Source organism: Ascaphus truei, chromosome 9 (genome assembly GCF_040206685.1).
Source record: "Ascaphus truei isolate aAscTru1 chromosome 9, aAscTru1.hap1, whole genome shotgun sequence".
In the NCBI taxonomy this organism is placed as follows: Eukaryota; Metazoa; Chordata; class Amphibia; order Anura; family Ascaphidae; genus Ascaphus; species Ascaphus truei.
Genome location: NC_134491.1, coordinates 18,160,224 through 18,183,570, shown reverse-complemented (window position 1 = coordinate 18,183,570; position 23,347 = coordinate 18,160,224). Strand labels below are relative to the sequence as shown.

Here is a 23,347-nt window from a genome sequence, read left to right as displayed (position 1 = left end):
AGGTTATGGTGGGTGAATGTGTGTGTGTGTATTTAGGTTATGGTGGGTGAATGTGTGTGTGTGTGTATTTAGGTTATGGTGGGTGAATGTGTGTGTGTGTATTTAGGTTATGGTGGGTGAATGTGTGTGTGTATGTGTTTTTAGGTTATGGTGGGTGAATGTTTGTGTATGTGTATTTAGGTTATGGTGGGTGAATGTGTGTGTGTGTGTGTGTGTGTGTGTGTGTGTGTGTGTGTGTATTTAGGTTATGGTGGGTGAATGTGTGTGTGTATGTGTATTTAGGTTATGGTGGGTGAATGTTTGTGTATGTGTATTTAGGTTATGGTGGGTGAATGTTTGTGTATGTGTATTTAGGTTATGGTGGGTGAATGTGTGTGTGTGTATTTAGGTTATGGTGGGTGAATGTGTGTGTGTATGTGTATTTAGGTTATGGTGGGTGAATGTGTGTGTGTGTATGTGTATTTAGGTTATGGTGGGTGAATGTGTGTGTATGTGTATTTAGGTTATGGTGGGTGAATGTGTGTGTGTGTATGTGTATTTAGGTTATGGTGGGTGAATGTGTGTGTATGTGTATTTAGGTTATGGTGGGTGAATGTGTGTGTGTGTATGTGTATTTAGGTTATGGTGGGTGAATGTGTGTGTGTGTATGTGTATTTATGTTATGGTGGGTGAATGTGTGTGTGTGTATTTAGGTTATGGTGGGTGAATGTGCGTGTGTGTGTGTATTTAGGTTATGGTGGGTGAATGTGTGTGTGTGTGTGTGTGTGTGTATTTAGGTTATGGTGGGTGAATGTGTATGTGTATTTAGGTTATGGTGGGTGAATGTGTGTGTGTGTGTGTGTATGTGTATTTAGGTTATGGTGGGTGAATGTGTGTGTGTGTATTTAGGTTATGGTGGGTGAATGTGCGTGTGTGTGTGTATTTAGGTTATGGTGGGTGAGTGTGTGTGCATATAGCAAATAAAAATATTACTTGTGATCACATTCAGGTCTGCAACCCTACCTTTCACCATTATCACCTAGCATCCAGTGCTTCCACTGCAGCAAAGGATTCTGGGAAATGACATGCAAATGGGCACGCAGTGCCACCTTTTGCCTTAAATCCATTATTACATGGAACCCTAATGCCAATTCTCTCTTATAAAATTTGGGTGAGAAATCTTCAACGTTTTCGGAATTCTGAGTAGTAACTTGAGAATGAGCCCCCAGGGTGTGTCACGGTGAAATGGCGTGCTACACCCGCCCTACTCTCACAATGAGCGCGTCTCCCACTGTGTATGTCCCGCTGCAACGCTTCAGTGGGGGTAATAGTATCGGCGACATCTGTAGCTCCCCGTGCACGAAACAGCTGGGATTTGGAGTATTAACTGGTTGCGCATTTCTTTCCCATATCAACTGCAGCTATTAACATTAGGAGTGTAGCACACTCGGGGCCATGTCTCCTAAACTGTGCCAGGCTGTAAGGCAACTTATAGACCGTCAATGTTTTCTTTAAGTATTTGGAATACTGCTGCCTTTTTTTTTAATATGCGCACAGTATATTCAAGGCGTTGGTGGAACTGCATCCTCGTCCATGCAACTCAATGTCCTGTGCGGTGCTGGAGTGCGGGGGCGCTCAACTCCCGTCCTAAAGACCCCCTCCAACAGGTCAGGTTTTAAGGCTATGCCAGCTTCAGCACAGGTGCCTCAATCAGTGGCTCAGTTTTTGACTGAACCGTGAAGGTGAATATTAAGGCGCGAACAACTAAAAGTGAAATAAAAAACCCGCGAATGTGTAGAACTAATATAAGTCAGGAGTGTGTATGCTGGTATGAATGTACCATCTATATATACCTCTTCATATTGAACTGGGCGAAACGCGGAGAGTGCTGCCTTTTGGTCTTGGAGTCGACCCGTACCTTACCATCCCTGCAGCCGTGACGTCGCACGCTCCGACGGGCGCGAGAGAGCAGAGACAAGCTCCAACCATAGCCCACGAGCAGTGAAAGATTGCAGAACCAAGGGGGGCGGTGAGCAGTGCGGTGACCCTTCAATTCGCTTATTAAGTGATATATGCCTGTATTTTACTGCACATTGTAAGTGCACATTTTATATATTTTACATAAAGATTTGGTCTATCAGTCTGATCGCACTATGTAGCTTTTTCCTATCTCTCCCATATTGTGTCTCATCATCGATTGTGCCATTGAGGGGGGTCCCTGTCAACACACATCAAATACGGGTAGCAGCCCTTCTTGCAAGTGCCTTTTATCCATCTGCATCCTGTGAGTAGGCTGGGCATACGAGCCAAGAATATACAGAGTGCCGTACCTCAGATTTTCATACATCTGCACTTATATTGTGTGTTTTGTTTGTCTTTTCTCCCTTATATGCTCCCCCTGGATTGTTTGTCAGTTTTTGACTGAGCCACTGAATGAGCCACCTGTGCTGAAGCTGGGATATCCTTAAAACCTGACCTGTTGGGGGGGTCCTTGAGGACGGGAGAGGAACGTCCCTGCTGTAGTGGATAACCCGCATGTTGCTCTCACGCCTGCCCACTAAAGAGAAGCTTTAAACATTTCCCAGATTCCGGAACCCCCTTTGGCGGTCTGTATCTCGGGAAGCAGGGGGTCCCCGGAGCTGAAATGAATGGGGGTAAGCTGCAGAGACCCTCTGCTTCAATCCTATGTAAAACAAAAGCACCCCTTGGATTGCTTTTTTCCCTTAGGCGAGGGCCATGGTCAAAAAGACCGTGCTGAGCCGCTCTGAGGGGAAACATCATCCCTATCAGCGCGGCTTTAGACGGCGCTTCCGCAGGCGTGCGGAGGCGTGGGGAATTTCAGCCGACAGCCCATTTAATTTTTCCCGCCGAGGGAAGCGCAGGGCCGGTCACGTGACCGCCAAAGGCCAATGGCAGTCCGTGACGTCGGCGCCGTGACGTGGCGCGCTAGCCCCACCTCCCGCTCTGCCTCCAGCCCCGCCTCCCACCCGGCACACAAGCGCGCTCGCTGACGCTCATGCAGGGACACGAAAAAGCTCCTGCTTGAGCAGGAGAGCATGAGCGTCAGCGCTCTTGTTTGTCACCATGTCCGAGGCCTTACATTTATGAGGAGTTCTCATGTTGGACCCTCAACCTGCAATGCTGGCCCCTTAAGGGTTACAAGGTATCAAAGCCTGCAACAAACCCCGTCTTCAAGACCAAACCGAGACGTCTGCACTACTCTCCTGTGTGTGGAAGGCACCAGTGGTTCTTGGAAGGTCACCTAGAGGCTTTTGCTGTCTTGGCACTGTTTTTCATAGCACAGCTAAATATCTCCCTTACATGCAGTTCTGGAAGGGACGTGGCTGTTTCCAATGATAAATTGTCTACCACGACCCAGCAACATTAATCAACAACACGTATGTTTATTTGCTGGCCGCTCATATTATTTGATTTCACTGCAAGCACAATGTCACCGAAGGTCACCAGGAAAAGAATGTAACGCCCTACACAGCTACCACTGGTGGAAATGCCTTTAGACGTTGTGGTGCTGCGGCTATTTTAAAGAGATGGCTTACTGCAAAGTTTTTTGGGGGGGTGATCACTTTTTCATCCAAACGAGGGTAGAACGGCAAATTTGTTAATAAAACAAAGAAGTCGTGGTAGTCTGTGTTTGTAAATAAAGACAGAGTGGTACATCCAGGCCCTTTAGCAACATCCCACTTCAATGGCTGATTCCTACCGGGATGCTTGAATGCAGGGGTGGCCAACTTCAGTCCTCAAGAGCCACCAACAGGTCAGGTTTTCAGTATATTCCTGATTCAGCACAGGTGGCTCAATCAGTGGCTCAGTCAAAGAGTGAGCCACCTGTGCGGAAGCAGAGATATCCTGAAAACCTGACCTGTTGGTGGCCCTTGAGGACTAAAGTTGCTTTAAATGACCGATTCTCTCCAAAGTGATGATGCGCCCTAGTTTTCTAACCGTGGTCCCCTTTTTCTTTTGACAATTAATGAAGATGTCGGGGTTCTTTCCAAAAAAGATATTTTGAGTGGGTGCTGTGTGTAGGGCAATTATGAATAATCATGTAACCTATCCCTGTTCATTGGACACTGCAGCCCTCTGTTAAATAAGCTGCTTCCCTGTGCTAGAAATCTGCTCCATTCATAGAAACGGGACTCAAATCTGCTCTAGCACGGGGAAGACAGCATCATTGCATATTGGGTCTGAATAAGGGTCTGTGTTGTTGTGCTCTGTATTGCAGAATAGAAAATGTCAGACATGGAGAGAGAGAGAGAATAGATGTAGTTTTTAGCACGCATTGCTGCTTTTAAAGGTGCAATACTGTCAAAGAAAAATCCTATCGCCACACTTTGGAAAGCCTTGCTTGCGGGGGGATAGATCAACATGGCAGATCGACGCAGATGGTGCTTTAATCCCAGGCCGATGTCATTGCCCTCACTTGGGAAAGGGGAGGCAATAAACAGAAAGAAGGAGCCAAGCAGGGGATTCTGGGAGATTAAATCGCTAAACCAGGCTGGCCATCAGCTGTCGAGCAGGAGGGAGCCGGTGGGTGCGGGTAGGTTGTGATCCGGGGAAGAGGAAGGCCCCCCCCCCTGGTCAGCTGGATGATCCTGGAACTCACCACCTAATGCGGACATGCTATCAAATCCAGTTTTCCTGAGCAGCAATGCTTAAAGTGGCATCCCTGCCAGGACTATAATGCACTCATGGCAGACACATGTTTAAAGGGGTCACATCTGCGTGATGCTGTTTTTACAAAAATGTGCTACCTATAAGTATGTTTAATCATTTCTTTAGTTAGTTCGTAAACATGCTGAGATTTGGGAGGGGTACTAATCCCATTTGTCATTGGTTACTCAACAAGAGTTTGCACAGGCAACCCCCACTCCACTCCCCCTCCTATTATCTTTATTGGCTCTATAAGTACAGGGTGTTCTACGGGTTAATAAAACTTTAAAACACCCCCATTCAGAAGTCCCTAATAAATGCCATTTGTAATTAATTTTCAGAGGAACCATAAAGCCAAACCTTTTTGCTTTTAGCATTGTGAGCTTAGTTTAAGGGAGCCAGTGGGTTGTTTTTTGGGGGCGGCTATGTGGGATGGAGCATTGCACCTTTTAAGACTTTATACATCTGTAGGTTTTGAGATAACGTGGGGAATAAATTCAGCTCATACTTGTATTTAGCTGCTCTTTCATCTAGTGTTTAGCAAAAAAGTTCATTAGAGAGGGGATTGCGCACTAAAATGTTCTCCTAGCCATCACGATGGAGCTAAATTAGGAACATGACCCACTGAAAAATTATGTTCTGGATCAATAAACTTGTGACAGCCAATTGGATTTGTAAATGAAATGGCCAAAAAGCCAACACTACAGAGACACTGCAACCATCGATCCCTTTTATTAGGCAGATACACGGATATTGAAGAAACATCTGCATTGCCAGGCCTGGGTGTCTCATGCTGCTTGTGAATATTTAATTGCTCCCTAATATAGCCTGTTCATATCGATCGTCATGCAGAGCTACCGCGGCATATTGAGTGCAGTTGATGTGGTCTACTTAGATTTTGAAAAGGCTTTTGATGCGGTGCCACACAAGAGGTTAATGGGCAAAATCAAGGAAATTTGGTCTCGGTAAAAATATTTATCTGGATTGAAAACTGGTTGAAGGACAGACAGCAGAGAGTTGTCATAAATGGAACTTTTTCAGGTTGGGCGAAGGTCGTGAGTGGAGTACCTCAGGGATCGGTACTGGGACCCCTGCTTTTTAACTTGTTTATTAATGACCTTGAGGTTGGGATCGAGAGCAAAGTCTCCATCTTTGCTGATGATACTAAATTGTGTAAGGTAATAGAATCGGAGCAGGATGTAATTTCCCTCCAGAAGGACTTGGAGAGACTGGAAATGTGGGCAGGTAAATGGCAGATGAGCTTTAATACATATAAATGTAAGGTTATGCATTTGGGGGAAAAGAATAAACAGGCGATTTACAACTTAAATGGGATAAATTGGGGGAATCCTTGATGGAGAAGGATTTAGGAGTGCTTGTAGACAGCAGGCTTACTGTAGCAATAATGCCCAAAGTCATGCAGTAGCTGCATAGGCAAACAAGATGTTATCTTGCATTAAACGGTGAATGGATGACAGGAAAGTAAACACAATTATGCCCCTTTACAAAGCATTAGTAAGACCACACCTTGTGTGGAGTACAATTTTGGGCACCACTCCATAGAAAAGACATTATGGAACTAGGAAAAGTGCAGAGAAGAGCCACCAAATTAATAAAGGGGATGGACATTCTTACTTATGAGGAGAGGCTAGCTAAATTAGATTTATTTACATTACAAAAGAGGTGTCAGAGAGGGGATATGATAACTATATACAAATATATTCGGGGACATTACAAGGAGCTTTCAAAAGAACTATTCATCCCAACGGGCAGTACTAAGGACTCGGGGGCCATCCTTTAAGGTTTGAGGAAAGGAGATTTCACCAGTAACAAAGGAAAGGGTTCTTTACAGTAAGGGCAGTTAAAATGTGGAATTCATTACCCATGGAGACTGTGATGGCAGATACAATAGATTTGTATCTGATTGCCAATATTTGGAGTCAGGAAGGAATTTGTTTTTTCCCTTATGAGATATCATTGGATGATGTGTCACTGGGGTTTTGTGTTTGCCTTCATCTGGATCAAAATGCTGTAAATATAAATATATGATAAGTATCTGTTGTCTAAATGTGGCATACTGTAGGTTGAACTTGATGGACATATGTCTTTTTTCAACGTCGTCTGCTATGTAACTATGAGTGTGGTAGGCATATCTATCAGTTTTAGGCACCAAAATGGTAATTAGGCAGTACAGTTGGAATAAGTATCCCAGCGTGGGTTTAACTTTCCAATATGTAGGTATTAAATATACGATATTATGCATCGTAGGGGTTAACTGGTTTATGCCTTTAACATAGTGGCTATTATAAAAAGTATTTAATGCATGTATCACACCCCTCTTTAGTAATATAGTATTACAACAGCAGTTCTTTCTATCAAACTCCTCCATTTTTAAAGCATGGAAACCAGGGAGGTTTTCCAGAGCTGAACCGCACTATATTTTAGCTCTAGGGTCCCCCAGTTCCCACTTGCAGTTTTATTTTTATTAAAGGGCTTTAAATGGCAGCACAGTAGGAAGCCGCTAACTCGAGGGGTCCCAACCTTTTTGTGCCCAAGGGCACACTTGAAAGTTCAGGAGAGAGTGGCGGGCACCAACCAATTAACGTAAGCCATTTTTCTTTATCCCACAACCCCCCCCACCTCCTCGCACAGCATAATACCCTACAATCCCCCCCCTCCCCCGCACAGCACAATACCCCACAACTCCCCTCCTCCCACAGCATAATACCCCACAATCTCCCCCGCCTACAGCACAATATCCCACAACCCCCTCCACAGCACAATACCCCACAATTCCTTCCCCAGAGCACAATACCCCACAAAATCCCCTCCGCCTCCCACAGCACAATACCCCACAATTCCTTCCCCAGAGCACAATACCCCACAAAATCCCCCCCGCCTCCCACAGCACAATACCCCACAATTCCTTCCCCAGAGCACAATACCCCACAAATCCCCCCCTCCTCCCACAGCACAATACCCCACAATTCCTTCCCCAGAGCACAATACCCCACAAAATCCCCCCCGCCTCCCACAGCACAATACCCCACAATTCCTTCCCCACAGCACAATACCCCACAAAATCCCCCCCCCTCTTCCCACAGCACAACACCCCACAATCCCCCCCCCTCTTCCCACAGCACAATACCCCACAATCCCCCCACCACACACACACTTTACCATGTACTGGATGCCTCCTGTGCCACGCTGGCCCCTGTGTTCTGGTGACATTGAAAGGCAGGGGTACATGGAAGTGCAAATATTATAGGGCTACTGTAGGTCAAAGGGCTAAATGCATGTACGACGTGGTTTGTGAGGTAGCATTACGCGGCTATGGAAATTCTTCATTGTAAAGATGACTATCCAGGTGGGTCTTTAAGATGGAGAAATATGGGGCATGATGGATAGTGAGGTGAAGAGCGTTCGAGGGGTGGGGGCAGTGAGAGACATTTCTGGTGTGATTGCAGGAGAGACACGGCACAGAGAGACAAATGGGTTGCTAGCCCACTCCTGCACTGAAGAGGTTAGACCGGGGTGGCCAACTCCCGTCCTCAAGACCCCCCAACAGGTCAGGTTTTAAGGATATCCCTGCTTCAGTACAGGTGGCTCAATCAGTGGCAGTGAAAACATTACCTGCTGGTGGCCCTTAGGAACCCCTGCATTAAGTGCTTCCTCTTCATTTCAACATCAGCAGAGGTCCATGTGATTCCTACACAAGCGACCATGTGATGTTCGATAGCCGTGGCATTGAATATCTGTCTACAATACGAATAATGCCCTGGATGCCTTTCCCTCGTCCGCTATGAAATCCCGGTGAGAAATCGGGGCTGCAGAGGCTCTCCGTTACACTTCAACGCCATCTCTGTGCAATATGTTGCTCTCCTCAATGGACTGGAGTTGGCTACCCTTGGGTTAGGCCTTCGTGAAGATGGCTCTGAGTGTGCTGATGATCTGACCTACTCTTTGTTGCAGGTGTCTCTCTGTAATGCCACCGCACAGGGCAAGGATTGTACGTTCACTTTCTGCCACCTCATCTAGGCAAAGGTATGTGAACTTTTCTTGTAACTTACTGTATGTCTGGCAAAGAATCACACCAATGTCAATGTCATAGTTGAGCCACATAATGCTAAGTAATTGGCGAAGGGACAGAACCGGACCACCCCAGATACCCCAGTGAGTAATGCACAAAAGTAAACAGAATCTGACCTGGGAACTCACAATCTAATTGGTGTATTGGGAGGTACATAGAGACTGAAGTAGTACATTGACGTGCAAATGTTATAGGGGAAGATCAAGAGGGTGAGTGTATTCAGACTGCAGCCCATCGCATGGTCACATTACACTGCAATGGAAGTGCCTCCTTGGAAAGCTGGGGCTTGAAGATGGGGAGGGAAGGGGATTGCTGGATAGTTGCTGGTAGAGAGTTCCAGAAGTAGGGAGCAGTGTGAGAGACAGATTTCAGGCAGAGAAAAATGCTGCGACTGAGAGGAACGTGGTATGTGAGCAGGGATATAATGAGAGGTGGGAGTGGAGATATAAAGAGGGGGGGAGAGGAGGGAAGAGCCTTAAAGGAGTAATAATTCATGCAGAAGTTTTTTTATTTCTTATTTTTTTAACATGGGATTGAAGCAGGGAGTCTCTGGAGCTGAACCCCATTAATTTCAGCTCTGGAGGCACCCCAGCTTCCTGAGATACCGGCACCCCATACAGAGGTCTGTATCTCAGCAAAGTTTAAAGCTCCCGCGACACACTGGCCAATAGGGAAGTGAACTGAGATGACATCAGAGCTTCCTATTGGCCCGCAGGGGGCGCGGAAGCTCTGAAACTCCGCCATTACGTGAACCTTGCTAGAAAAGCGGAGTGGCTACCGGCACCCCCTATGCAGGTAAGTATCTCTGGTTGCAGGGGGTCTCTGGATTGATGGTGTTCAGCTCCCGAGCCCCCCCCGCTTCAATCATATGTTAACAATTTTTTTAAATTGCCCGCTTGGTTTGTTGTTTTATCAGAGAAAAGGACAATTTTGTAGGTGATCAGAAATGTAATGACAACTAGCCAAGGGATCGGAGGAGATAGGCAGAGAGCGACCTCAGGGGGAGCATTATAATCCCAGCGCAGAGTTTTAGAAACAAAATATGTTGTAAGGAAGAGAAGTGTGAGGCAGGAAGTCCGGATAACAGAAGGTTGCAGTGATCGAGATAGGACAGAAGAAAGGCGTGGGTTAGAGTGTTAGCTGTAGGGTGACTGAGCAGAGAGGGATCCTAGCAATGTCCCAGAGTTAGAGACAGAGTCTGCGGGTCTTTGCTTTCCCCTAACCACACTTTGCCACCACCTTGTGCCTCCTGCTTACACAAATTAAGGATTTCAGTCAGGCACTGGCAAGAATACAGAGAGGAATCGACATATTGATTTTTGTATGTATTCTCGCTTGGCTTCTTGATGTCTGTTCCCTGCTCACTGCACCTAAGCTTAACAATGTGCCCTTTCCCTACTATGTTATTGTATCCTGCATCAAAAGGCCTTGATTTTTAGACTTAAAAAGAGATACAGTGTCTATAACACTGCACATACGCACACGTGTATGTATGTATGTATGTATGTATGTATGTATGTATGTATGTATGTATGTATGTATGTATGTATGTATGTATGTATGTATGTATGTATGTATGTATGTATGTACAGCATGTATGTATGTATGCATGAATACATACATACATACCATCACGTTTTAAATTATGGTGGGTAAAAAAGGCAACAAGAAACCTCCACCGTATTGCATATAGCAAATAAAAAGATCAGTTGTGAGCACATTCACGTCTCAGACAGGTCTGCAACCCTGCCTTTCACCATTATCCCCAGCATACAGTGCTCCCACTGCAGCAAGGGATTCTGGGAAATGACATGCAAATAAGCACACAATGTGTCACCTTTTGTCTGAAAATCCATTGTTACATGGAGCCCATATAAGCTCATGCTCGCTGTTAACAGCTTTAAAAGCACAGATGCAAAGCCAGAGAAACCATTCACAGGCATGTTTCAACCTTATGGGCTCCATGTAACCATGGATTCTCAGTCTCTCTCTCTCTCTCTCTTTCTCTCTCTCTTTCTCTCCATAAATTTTATTGGGGATTGCTGTTCTAAGTAATATAGTACAATGAGGAGGATGTGTGATCGGTAAATGACGGCATAAGGCAAGGGAGGTCCTGCTCCAATGAGCTACTTCCTGTGGGGTCAGTGTTGCAATGATGTTTCCTGAGAAGATATTCTCGCACTCGGAGTCCTATTTCTCTATCCGTTCCTGTATTGCCTGATTGGTTGTCTGTGGAGATTCCTCATTGCTCTTGATGGTTGTTCTGTCTTCATTTATGATTTGGGATTCAAAAGCATTAGGGGTAGCAGCTAGAAATGGCACAGGACACCATTAACCCCTCTATTTCCCATTGTTTTCAAATGTGTTACTATCCTCTCTGACAGTAGGGGGGCTAAAATGTGTGTGCATGCCAATGTTATATGCCATAGCACTTCCACTTTTGTTGCATATTCAATATACACTGTAGAATTGATTGGGCTGGGCTTCATCCTATGAGGTGCGGTGTACAGATGCAGCGGCCGTTATTTTAAGTCATCACGGCTCCGTTTTCGTGTGCGCTGCTGTACTCCATGCGGCATGAACGCAGCCAATCGCCCCAGGCACACAGGTTTATCGCGCGCGCTTTGTTTGAATTTTATGGATTGTGTGCAATTATATGCAATGAAATGAATGAATTGTAATGTGTACAGTACTGTGCTACTGTGTCAATTTCAGGTGTTTAAAAACCAGAACACTGAAATGCCATTTTATGCACTCGCAGTACGGCTGGAAGTATTCCCGCGCCATCACATGGGTATTCCGAAGTATATACTGCGTGATTTCGTCAAATTATGGCCGCTGCATCTGTATATTCTGCGCGCTGCATGAAGTCAAAGCACAGCAGAATCAATGGATTATAAACAATGTACATGTATTCACAATAAGAGCCGATATATTAGGCTAAGGCCCCGTTGCACGCGTCCGCACGGCTGTCTTGCTTGCCGGCGGCGCGTGCAACTCACTGCACCGCGATCTGCAGGAAACTTTTTTCGGAGCGGGGGGGGGGCGTAACCAAACGGGTCGGGTGGGCGGGGCCATGACGAGGGGGAGCGCGGCCATGACGTGTGTCCGTGTGCTAGAGTGGAATATAAAATTGACATACGGTACCTCCACAGTTTAATCGGGTGCTGTAAAGTCCCCCCCCCCGTCCACCCCCCCTCAGTTTGCCCTGAAGCCGGGCCCCGTCCCCCAGGCCCTGCATGTAAATGAGTGTGAGGACAGGCATGTGTCCCGCTCCCCGCAGCCTCCCTGCTCCCCGAAGCCTCCCCTCCTCCTCCTCTCCTCATTGCCAGGGGTTCCCCCATCCCGTGCATCTGCTTACACTGCAGACTATGAAGAGAGAGTCTGTAGGAGGGAGAAGGGGGGCTCCCTTGGTGCTGCAGCTGCTTTCCCTCTCCTCCCCGCTCCCCGAAGCCTCCCCTCCTCATTGGCTCACAGCCACACCACGTGACGCGTCGCCGCTTGGGATTACAATTCTCTTCTATCCCCTGCCGGCTGACGCGTCACAGCGTGTAGTGAGCAGTGCAGGGAGGAGGGACTGGGACCGGCTCGGGAGGGCACCATCACATGGTGAGTAGCGCTCACGCGGCCGCCCGCACCACCGGGCGCAGCGGGTCCCAGCCCTTAGAATGATTCACAAAGCTTCATAAAGTAGCAGGGACGGGATTAATAGCTTTCTGTTTTTTCCCCCCTTTTCAAGATATGAACAAATATGCAGGTTGCAGATCAGATTAACAAGTGCTGTCGCAATCAGGGTAATTATTTTAGATAAACACACAGATACCCAGCAAGCTCTCAGAATCCCCCCCCCCCCAAATTACCACCAAATATATATATGTATATAAGTGTCAAAAGGAGTGTTAGTGGGCGAGGCTAATTGTATAAAACAAGAAACAAAGAAGTCCAGAGCAACATCCAATGTGAGAAAAATACACAGTGAAATAACTATATATCTCTTGAAAAAAGGGTCATTTAGTTAACCCTTTGGCCAAAGCGTTTAATTTTAATCAGTTCGTGTCTAGGACCTGCGATATTATGGTCATGCCTTGAAAGGGGCTCACAGGTTTACACGCTTTGGCCAAAGGGTTAACTAAATGACCCTTTTTTCAAGAGATATATAGTTATTTCACTGTGTATTTTTGTCACATCGGATGTTGCTCTGGACTTCTTTGTTAACTATTTTAGATGCAGAAACTTAAACCCCTTTAGTAAGACATTGCCATGCAAGGGTAGGTAATTAGGATAGTGTTGGGGTTATTATACCATTAGTAACCATAACTGTTATGGAATTGTGCACTCTGGTTAGTAAGGTGTTCATATTTTATTACATTTTTATTTATTTAGTTTCTTCCAGCCAGTATAGGGCAGCTTTGGTTATTATAGCCACCGCTGTGATATACTGTATACAGCCAAATCGGCCTCCTGGACTAAGTGAAAATAGATAGGAGAACCAGATCGCGATTATGTTACAACAGCTGTTCAGAGTTTATTGAACATCATGTGCAATTGGACTTCTTTACATGCAAATCATCTTATTGGCGAATAGATTTGTGCGGTTACGGGCGAACAGGCTTCACCATTTATTGAGATTTCCGTGAGTTGTTGCCAGTTTTAAGGAACGCCAACTGAGCTCCACATCATCGGACTTTGGTTCATGCCTTGTTTTGTAACTCTAATCCCAATGCATTGTCATCGACTGCAGTCCTTTTTCTCTATAGAAAATGGAAGCCCAGAGCTTCATGTTGGCTATATTGACAGGAGCGATAAATCTCACCTTCGGCGTTATAATGGAGTATACGGGACATATTTAATAAAGGGTGTATCACGCAATGGAACTTTCCAACCTAGATCACTATGGCTGTCTCCACCTTCCAACTCAACGTAATACATCTCTTTAAGAGTTCCATTCACGCACAATGTATTAGAGTAATGAGTTTGCGTTTCTAACATGCGGGTTTTTCTTAACTCTGTGCCTGAGACACCGTGTTATCATATAAGAGGTAGATGGCCACTTCCCTTTCATCTAATGAACCACTCGTATTCTACTCTTCTTGCCCCAGCAGATCTACTCATAAGAAGCCGGCTTTAGTAATCACATAACCTCTTCGCTATCATGCAGCACATTTTTAATTGTGTTGATTTTTAGAAGTGAATAAGAATAATACACGAATATGACATTGAATATTTCTCAATGAATTATGTTAATTAAAGGAGCAGTTTCCATTGGTCGTTTTTATTTTGACCCCCCTTTTTTTACATGGTGGGGAGCAGGAGGTCCGTGGAGCTGAATCGTGCTATTTTACCTGAAAGGGTGCCACCGGTACTGTCCCAGCCAGGGGAAGCAAAATGGTGGTCAATAAGAAGCCATGATGTCTTCCGGCGCGACTTCCTATTGGCCACGTGATGCAGGCAGTGTGATCTTAAGTCGTGGGCTAGCTGGGCTATAGCCAAGGGCACCCGACCTTCCAAGGACACCCGAACTTCCAACGGCGCCTTACCTCCCAAGGGCGCCCAAACTTTCAACGACGCCCAACCTGCCAAGGGCGCCCGACCTGCCAAGGGCGCCCGACCTTTCAGAGGCTCCACAAATACTATCGTCCAAAATGATTTTAAATTCGTAGTTCTAACTGAACGCAGCCAACGTTACTTAATTATCATTTTTCCTCGTCATCACTTGACTTCCCTTCTCTTATCTACTATATATTTGTGAAAGCACTGTATGTTTGTCTGCATGGCCTGTGTCCCTAGGGGAAATCTCATTGGTCCCTTGGGCCGCCCGCCCCCGCACACCTCTCATTGGCCTGAGGCGGAGTGACGGCCCAAAACACACACACACCACCCCCCCACGCTCTCTGCGGCTCTCCCCTCACATAGGCCGCTCCCCCAACTGACCATCCCCGAGAGCGCTCCCCACGGCTCTCACCACCCATAGGACACTCTCTCACCCAGCGCTCTCCCTCACCCGCTCACCCCCCGCTCAACCCCCCCCCCCACACACACACACACACACTCAGCACGCTCTCTGCGGCTCTCCCCTCACACAGGCCGCTCCCCGTCCCCGAGGGCGCTCCTCCGGCTGTCTCCGCCTCTCCCCGCGAGAGGCACAGCACCTCCTCACCGGAGCGTGTCAGCCTCGCCGCGGAGGAGCCCGAGGTGGAGGAGGAGGGCGGCCATGACCCGGAGGAAGAGGAGCGCAGCCGTGTACAAGGTGAGTACACGCAGGGGAATGGGTTATTTACCGCGTCCCTCACTCCCCCTGCCCTTTGCCCCCCCCTACCCCCCTGCCCCTTGCCCCCTGCCCTCCCTTCCCATTGCCCACTGCCCTCCCTCCCCCTGCCCTCCCTCCCCCAGCCCTTTGCCCCCCCGCCCCTCCCTGCCGTTTGCCACCCCCCCGCCCCTCCCTGCCGTTTGCCCCCCCGCCCCTCCCTGCCGTTTGCCCCCCCCGCCCCTCCCTGCCATTTGCCCCCCCGCCCCTCCCTGCCGTTTGCACCCCCGCCCCTCCCTGCCGTTTGCCCCCCTGCCCTTTGCCCTCCCCACCCTTCTACGCCCCTTGGCCCCCCCCCGCCGCCCTTCGACGCCCCTCCCCCCCCGCCCTTCGACGCCCCTCCCCCCCCGCCCTTCGACGCCCCTTCCCCCCCCCCGCCCTTCCACTCCATGCTCCCTGCCCTTCCACGCCCGGGCAACGCCGGGTACATCAGCTAGTCTCTACTAAAAGTCAATGGGGTTTATTCTGTAAGCTCCATTAGTGCTGATAAAGCCCCATTGACTTGAATGGGGCTTTCCGGGTAGATCGCATGGAACAGCGCTAACGGAGCTTACAGAATAAGCCCCAATGACTTTAATCATTGCTGATAACTCATTTTTTTTCTTGGGTAATATTTCACTTATCAAAGGACTTGTTTTAAGAACTTTAAAGTTGCAGTTCCCTCTGCAGGTTTATGTTGTACTCGATTTCTTCACTGTGCTGTTTCCAGCTCTCTGGTTTCCCCCCTGCTCACTGATTTTTGATACTGTGTTTATTACTAAACAATTAGCCTCCAAAAACCACATTGAGGCAGCTAAGCCCCTCCCACTTTGTGACATCACTGGACTTCAATGAGCCTTATCAGAGAAGCTCAGGACAAGAATAGTTTCTCTGATAAGTCTCTTTGAAGCCTGCATGGAAAAAAGCTCTGTGCTGCCTAGTGGAGCTAGGACCAGCAAATTTGGTCATGCCTTGATGTGGCTTGCAGGCTTAAAATGCTTTGGCCAAAGGGTTTAACTAAATGACCCTTTTTCAAGAGCTATACAGTATAGGTATTTCACTGTGTATTTTTGTCATATTGGATGTAGCTTTAGGCTTCTCTGTTTTTTGTTGTATACTGCCTAGTGGAGTGAAGAAAGTTCAAATCGGCAGCAGTGTGAACAGTACTGCAAGTTTTGGGCCTTTCTTAAAATATATGTTAAAAAAATAAATAAAACAGGCGATAAAACTAATATTGATAATCTGCTTTTTAAAGGGCAGATTGAGCTCACTTTCAAGATTGGTTTTGGGAGTACCTTTTAATAAGGAACAATGTTGAAAAATAAGCATCTTAGAGGTTGCATACCAAGCACAGCGATTTGTTTTTATTGGGTATTCATTCATTTTGTATTTTGTCTTCATGTGTTGTGTTGTATAATATTTCTGTGCATAGGGTTGGCACTATAAATAAATACCTGCACACATGAGACTTGAAAGTTTAGATACAAACTAAACAAGTTAAGAACTTTGGAATCCCACCCACAAATATGAATTTTAACCTTACCTTATTTCCAGTTTATCCAGGAGAAAGGGACACCCCGGTTCCACAACTCATCTCACACCCAGCCAATCAGTAACGAGAACTTTGTGCATCATTATTGATACTCTTGCTATCATTTGCCCTGTTATTATCCTCCTAGATAAGAGAGCAGTGGTGCATGTACCGGGAGGGTCTGTAGAGTAGCTTAGTGGTAAAAACACTGCGTATGAAACTGGTGAACGAAGAAACAGGATCCAGAGTGCAAATAAATGCCACGGGCATATGAAATGAAAACCATAAAGATATGGTATGGATGATTGAGCAAGAATTATATGCGATTTTTTCACCCTTGGTAACCATACTGCCTGACTCCCTCACGTAACATGCGAATGAGATACCTACTACCTACAGTATCTACAGTATGCTTTTTCAAGTTGTTCATACAATATCACACTATATATATTTATTGTTTTCATTCCATATGCCCTTGGCATTTATTTGTGCTCTGGATCCTGTTTCTTCGTCCTTTCTTAGACTTGGATCGAGTCTGTATTTAAGGAGCAGCACTATTTACCAGGACTGTATATTTTTACTTGTTATCACGGGTTATTAATTCCTTGTATAATAAGGGGTATTGGTGCTTGAATTTTTTTTCGTCTGTATGAAACTGGTTAACCTGCTTCGAATGCAACCGTCAGTTTTTTGTGCCCTTGGGCAAGTCGCTTTATAAACCTGTGCCTGCTGCGCCCAAAAAAAAGATCTTTGGGGCCAGGATTCATACAGATCTATATACAGAGCTGCAGGAATATGAGAACGTGTTGTTCTTGTAGTTGCTGAAAACAAAGTATTAATACACCTTTTATGTTTCTTTCCAGTGTAACTCCAGCGACTGACAGGATGTCATCCCCAGAGCCACTGAAAGTTCTGTCTCGTTGGTACCTCTATGCAATTCATGGTTACTTCTGCGAGGTGATGTTTACAGCCGCATGGGATTTTGTGGTCAACTACAATTGGAAATTCCCCGGGGTCACCAGCGTATGGGCCCTCTTTATATATGGCACGTCCATTCTCATTGTTGAGAAGATGTACTTGTATTTAAAAGACAAATGTAACATCTTCATAAGATGTTTGATTTACACCTTATGGACATATCTCTGGGAATTTACCACTGGCTACATTCTACGCCAGTTTGACGCCTGCCCGTGGGACTACTCGCAGTTTGACTTTGACTTTATGGGGTTGATCACGCTGGAGTACGCTGTCCCGTGGTTCTGTGCCGCCTTTCTCATGGAGCAGCTCGTCATTAGGAACACCCTCCGCCTACGGTTTGACGAGCACGCAGAGCCGGGCGCCCCTGTGATGACCACTTTATCCCTGGCAAACGGCCACGTCAAACGCGACTAACGATCTCTACCAGAAACATAAAAGGGTTACACTTGAGGAATGCTAATTACCTAGTCTTGCAAGTTTCTTGATGATGTATAATTGACTATAGGTCGCATGAAAAATCTTCTTTTTTAAAAAAAAAAATGATCCATTTTGTTTTTGGCTGCAAAGAGAACGTGTTAATAGCTGCCCGTTGAATCTGTAACTGTGACTTTTTTAACAATGGACACATTTTATCTGCAATCCTTTCTATTAACAAAATGCAGCCTACCATGCAAAAACTAGGAACCTAGCAGAAAGGATACGTTTACGACATTAAGTATAACATTTAGAGATGGGCTTTTAAACTGTTGTGGTGCTTGCAAACAATACCTCCCAGGGAGTCGTTCTACAAAGAACGGTTCTGCACTGCAGGTCAGGATTACGGAGACTCCAAAACTCAGCATTGTACAATGAAAGTCTACGATGTAGACATGTCCTGTCTCTTTATGGTTCCATGGTCTTCCCGCCAAGCTTCATTGCGTCACAAACATCCAACGGTGACTGTCTCCTGCATTTACATAAACCTGTACCTATATTCTTCATTATAGGTAGAACTTTGTTTGGCTTCTTTTTTTTTTTTTACTGCTTGTTGAATGCTGATATCCTGAATACAAATACCGGCTTATTGGCCAACCACTCAGGTCTTCTCCTCACCTTAGAACTCATTCAAACAGCTGTCGCAGGTAAAGTACCAGATTTTGCTCATGCAAGACACGGCCAATGCCAGAAAGAGTGGCTTGCTGTATACTGAAACTCTTCCATCTATAAAGGTTTTCTATGTTAATGGAGATCCATCCATTGCCAAGAACGGGATTTGATACACTGCAAGACGATGCTCCTGTAGATAGGATAGGTGATGTCCTTAAGAATCCTCAGAATCTACAATAATTAAAGCAGTTTGCAAAAGAAAAAACCTTATAACAAAGCTGTTCTGGAGGAACTGTTATGTGTGTGATCTATGGGAATTACATGATACTCATGTACTGTATGCTACTGGGAAATACGAAAAGTGATTGTTTACTAACCTGCTATGAGAACTAATTATGCTAGCAGGGGGGTTTCAAGTGTTGAAACAACAGTTTTTTGTTTTTAAAATGTTGTATCACAAAGTGTCATAAGGAGGATGTGTTGTAAATACTTGAGCAGTACTTACCAAACTGTATATTTGCAAGTTCTACATTTGCACTTAAATCTTGCTATGGCCTTGTTGTGCTACAATTCACTTATGGATTCCATGTAACACAGCTGATATGCAGGGGGAATAACCCACCTGTTACATGACACTGAAATGCTGGTCATTCTCACCTTAAAGATGTACTCTGCTAATTGAATTATTTGGCATGCAGTGACTTTAAAACCTATACCAATTAATTGAAGAGCATTGAAAAAGAGCAGTGGTAGTGCAATAGAGGGACATCCTGTTCAACACAGGAGGACCAAGCTCTTTTCAAATGGTTTAAGCAATAAGGAAGAAACAAGAGAATTTTTTTTTTTTTAACCCCCTTATTGCTTAAAAAAATAAAAAGTGAAGCAGTGAATTCATAGCTAAAAAGCAGGGGAACTCTGTATCAATACACTGTGATCACTGTGGATACCACATACATAGATTAGATAAAGGTTTTCCGTAACCTTTTAGCTAGTACCATAATGTCAAAGAAATAAAGTAAATAAACTTTACTATTTAATGGCTTGTGTATTTATTCACTTGATCTCGTAGTTGCTTAGAAACAAAGAATGACATTTCCACATTACATAGTTACATAGTTACATAGTTACATAGTTACATAGTAGATGAGGTTGAAAAGAAGACATGCGTCCATTAAGTTCAACCTATGCTAAATTTAGACAACAGATACTTTATCCTATATCTATACTTACTTATTGATCCAGAGGAAGGCAAACAGAAAACCCCAGTGTCATATCATCCAATGATATCTCATAAGGGGAAAAATTAATTCCTTCCTGACTCCAAGAATTGGCAATCGGATTAATCCCTGGATCAACATCCTTCCCATGTATACTTATTTGGTATATCCCTGTATACCTTTCCTATGTAAAAATATGTCCAATTTTTTTTTTTAACAAATCTATTGTATTTGCCATCACAGTCTCCATGGGTAATGAATTCCACATTTTAACCGAACTTATTGTAAAGAACTCTTCCCTTTGTTGCTGGTGACATCTCCTTTCCTCCAACCTTATGGGATGACCCGAGTCCTTTGTACTGCCCTTGGGATGAATAGTTCTTTTGTGTAATTCTTGCGCTGCCCACGAGCAAGACAGGACCCCGGTACTGAGGTGGGGAAGTAGAAAACCACGCACCCACAGCAGCGTAAGCGCGCCCGGCAGGCAGATTGTCAAACGTAGCCGGGTCTGGGTTGGAGAGAGCGGGTTTGTTGATGCTTGCCAAGGTCTTGGAATGGAGAGGTCAGAATAGTCAAAGTCTGTTAGCCGTGGTCTGGGGTTCGAGAGGTCAGAATCGTGGAGGTCCGTATAGCCATGGTCTGGGGCTGGAGAGGTCAGAATCGTGGAAGATCGTATAGCCGTGGTCTGGGTTGGAGAGGTCAGAATCGTGGAAGTTCGTATAGCCGTGGTCTGGGTTGGAGAGGTCAGAATCGTGGAAGTCCGTATAGCCGTGGTCTGGGGCTGGAGAGGTCCGTAGAGTGGAGGGTAAGCCAGAGTCAGTATCCAGAGGGGTTCCAAAGTCAAGCCGGGTCGGTACACGAAGCGTCAAACTGCAGGAAGAACACAGGACAAGGAGCCAGGCACAACGGATGTGGAAGCTCAAGGCTACAACAAGTTATGCTCAGCAAAGCAGGAAGGGAACTGCAGAGTATTTATAGCACACAGGAACCAGTAGCAAGGGAGGCGGAGCAGAGGCGCGGCCTGCGCGGAGGCAAGGATTGGCTGCAGGAGACAAGTGGGCTAAATGAATACTTGCCACGCAGCTGGAGAGCGGTGCACATCGCCCAAGGAGGCGGAGCCAAGCTCCATGGCACTCCGGAAGAGCTGCGTGCGCACTATAAGCAGAGCGGGGGTGTGCTGGTGCCAGAGTGGAGGTCTGAGTGATGACAGGTAAGGAGGGAACACATCGCAAAGGACGTGTTCCCCGGTTCCTTACATTATGAAAGCTCCTTGTACTGTCCCCAATATATTTGTATATAGTTATCATATCCCTCCTTAGACACATCTTTTCTAATGTAAATAAATCTAATTTAGCTAGCCTCTCATAAGTTAGATCAGAGGTGAGCAAACTCTTTTGCAGAGCCCCCCTTTTCATCCATGAAATTTCTCTGCCCCCCCCCCCTGCTTGATGCAATCAAAATCACATGAAAAAAAAACAAAAACCCTTTATTAAACGGTATGCAATGTAAATACAAATATGTCTAAATACTTACATATTTCAACAGCTCGCGCTTGCAAAATTAGGCTGCGCCCACGCTGCCGCTGAGAGCGGTGACATCACCAACTCTCCAAGTATGAGTGCAGGGTGTCCTGCATAATTTTGCAAGCACGAGCGGTTGGCGTGGATCGGGGCTATTTGTGTGTGTGTCTGTGTGTGTCTGTGTGTGTGTGTAGCTATGTGTGTGCGCATTGACTTAATTTTGTTTGTCTCCCCAAGCGCCGAGCTTGGGAGAGCGTACATGCACATGTGCAATCCTTTTGGGGGGGCATTCAACCACCTCTTTGCTACCTCCCTTCCCTCTCCTCCCCCCCCCCCACTTTTTTTCCCCCTCCCTTTTTTCCTTCTCCCATTTGCCTATTTATACTCCCTGCTCTTTGGCTTGCTGTCCCCAGTGCCACCCACACACCTACCTACAGTATTATGTATTTATTTATTTTATTCCATTTTCAATGTTGTGTTTTCACTTTTTTTTAAAGTATGAGTGATACAGTGGCAGCCGACCCTTTCACTCGCAGAGGATCGCAGCGAAGCAGGTTGCCAGCGGAGGAGAGCAGGAACACAGCGCTATTGCAGGGCGTTTAACATCACAGCGCTGGGGCTGTTCCTCTCCCGTACCTCCAAAGCTCCCGCGCATGCACACACACCATCACGTGGCCGCCACCTGCACTATCCTGTTCGCCCGCCCGCACACATTTTTTGCTGCCCATCCGCATCTTCTCGGTCGCCCGCGCACAGCTTTGTCACCCTCCCGTGCACAACAGGTTACGCCGCATGCGCCCCCCTAGGTAATCTTGTGCCCCCCCAGTTTGCACACTGCTGCATTCAATCACAACACAGAACACAGCACACATACTCAATCACGACACAGCACACATACTCAATCACAATACACACTCAATCACAACCAACACACTCACATAACCCCAATCACAACACCCACACAATCAATCACAACACACACTCAATCACAACACTCACACTCAATCACACAACAGACCACACACAGACACAACTAACACAATCAGCAGTCACACACTTTCACCTGGGGGGGAAGTACAAGCCTGCTCCGGTCCCTGTGTGCAGCTGCAAACAGACAGGAGGAGGAGGGGCTGTCTGTGTGCAGAGAAGCCCCGCCCCCGCAGCAAGGCCCGCCCCCGCAGCAAGGCCCGCCCCCGCAGCAAGCCACAGCACAGAGAAGCAGCACGGAGCTTGAGCTTCTTGACCGCCCGCGCACAGCTCTGTCTGCCCCCAGGTTTCGCCGCCTGCGCCCCCCCCCCCTAATCTTGCACCCCCCAAGGGGGCGCGTCCCCCAGTTTGCGCACTGCTGAGTTAGATTGTGCATCCCCTTTATTAATTTGGTGGCTCTTCTCTGCACTCTCTCTAGTTCCAGAATGTCTTTTCTAAGGAGTTGTGCCCAAAATTGTACTCCATATTCAAGGTGCGGTCTTACTAATGCTTTATAAAGGGGCATAATTATGTTTACTTCCCTTCCATCCATTGCCCGTTTGATGCAAGATAAGATCTTGTTTGTCTTTGCAGCTACTGCATGACTTTGGGCACTATTGCTAAGCCTGCTGTCTACAAGCACTCCTAAATCGTTCTCCATCAAGGATTCCCCCAATTTATCTCCATTTAATTTGTAAGTCGCCTTATTATTCTTGCTTCCCAAATGCATAACCTTACATTTATCTGTATTAAACCTCATCTGCCATTTACCTGCCCACGTTTCCAGTCTCTCCAAGTCCTTCTGAAGAGAAATTACATCCTGCTCTGATTCTATTATCTTACACAATTTAGTATCATCAGCAAAGATGGAGACTTTGCTCTCGATGCCAATTTCAAGGTCATTAATAAACAAGTTAAAAAGCAGGGGTCCCAGTACCGATCCCTGAGGTACTCCACTCACGACTTTAGCCCAACCTGAAAAAGTTCCATTTATGACAACCCTCTGTTGTCTGTCCTTTAACCAGTTTT

The 23,347-nt window shown here is 46.2% G+C and overlaps 1 protein-coding gene across 2 annotated transcripts in view; it reads left to right on the top strand.

The window, feature by feature from the left end:
- The window catches only part of TMEM229B (transmembrane protein 229B), a 30,570-nt gene extending 11,661 nt beyond the window's left edge, over positions 1-18,909 (top strand). The window contains exons 2-3 of one of the 2 annotated variants that reach the window (XM_075613503.1): positions 8,620-8,691; positions 17,415-18,909. In XM_075613503.1, the coding sequence (XP_075469618.1) occupies positions 8,633-8,691; positions 17,415-17,943 (588 nt within the window). In that variant the 5' untranslated portion in view covers positions 8,620-8,632 and the 3' untranslated portion in view covers positions 17,944-18,909. The remainder of the gene's footprint in view (positions 1-8,619; positions 8,692-17,414) is intronic. The other variant, XM_075613504.1, reaches the window with a different exon arrangement.
- The last annotated feature ends 4,438 nt before the right edge of the window (positions 18,910-23,347 follow it).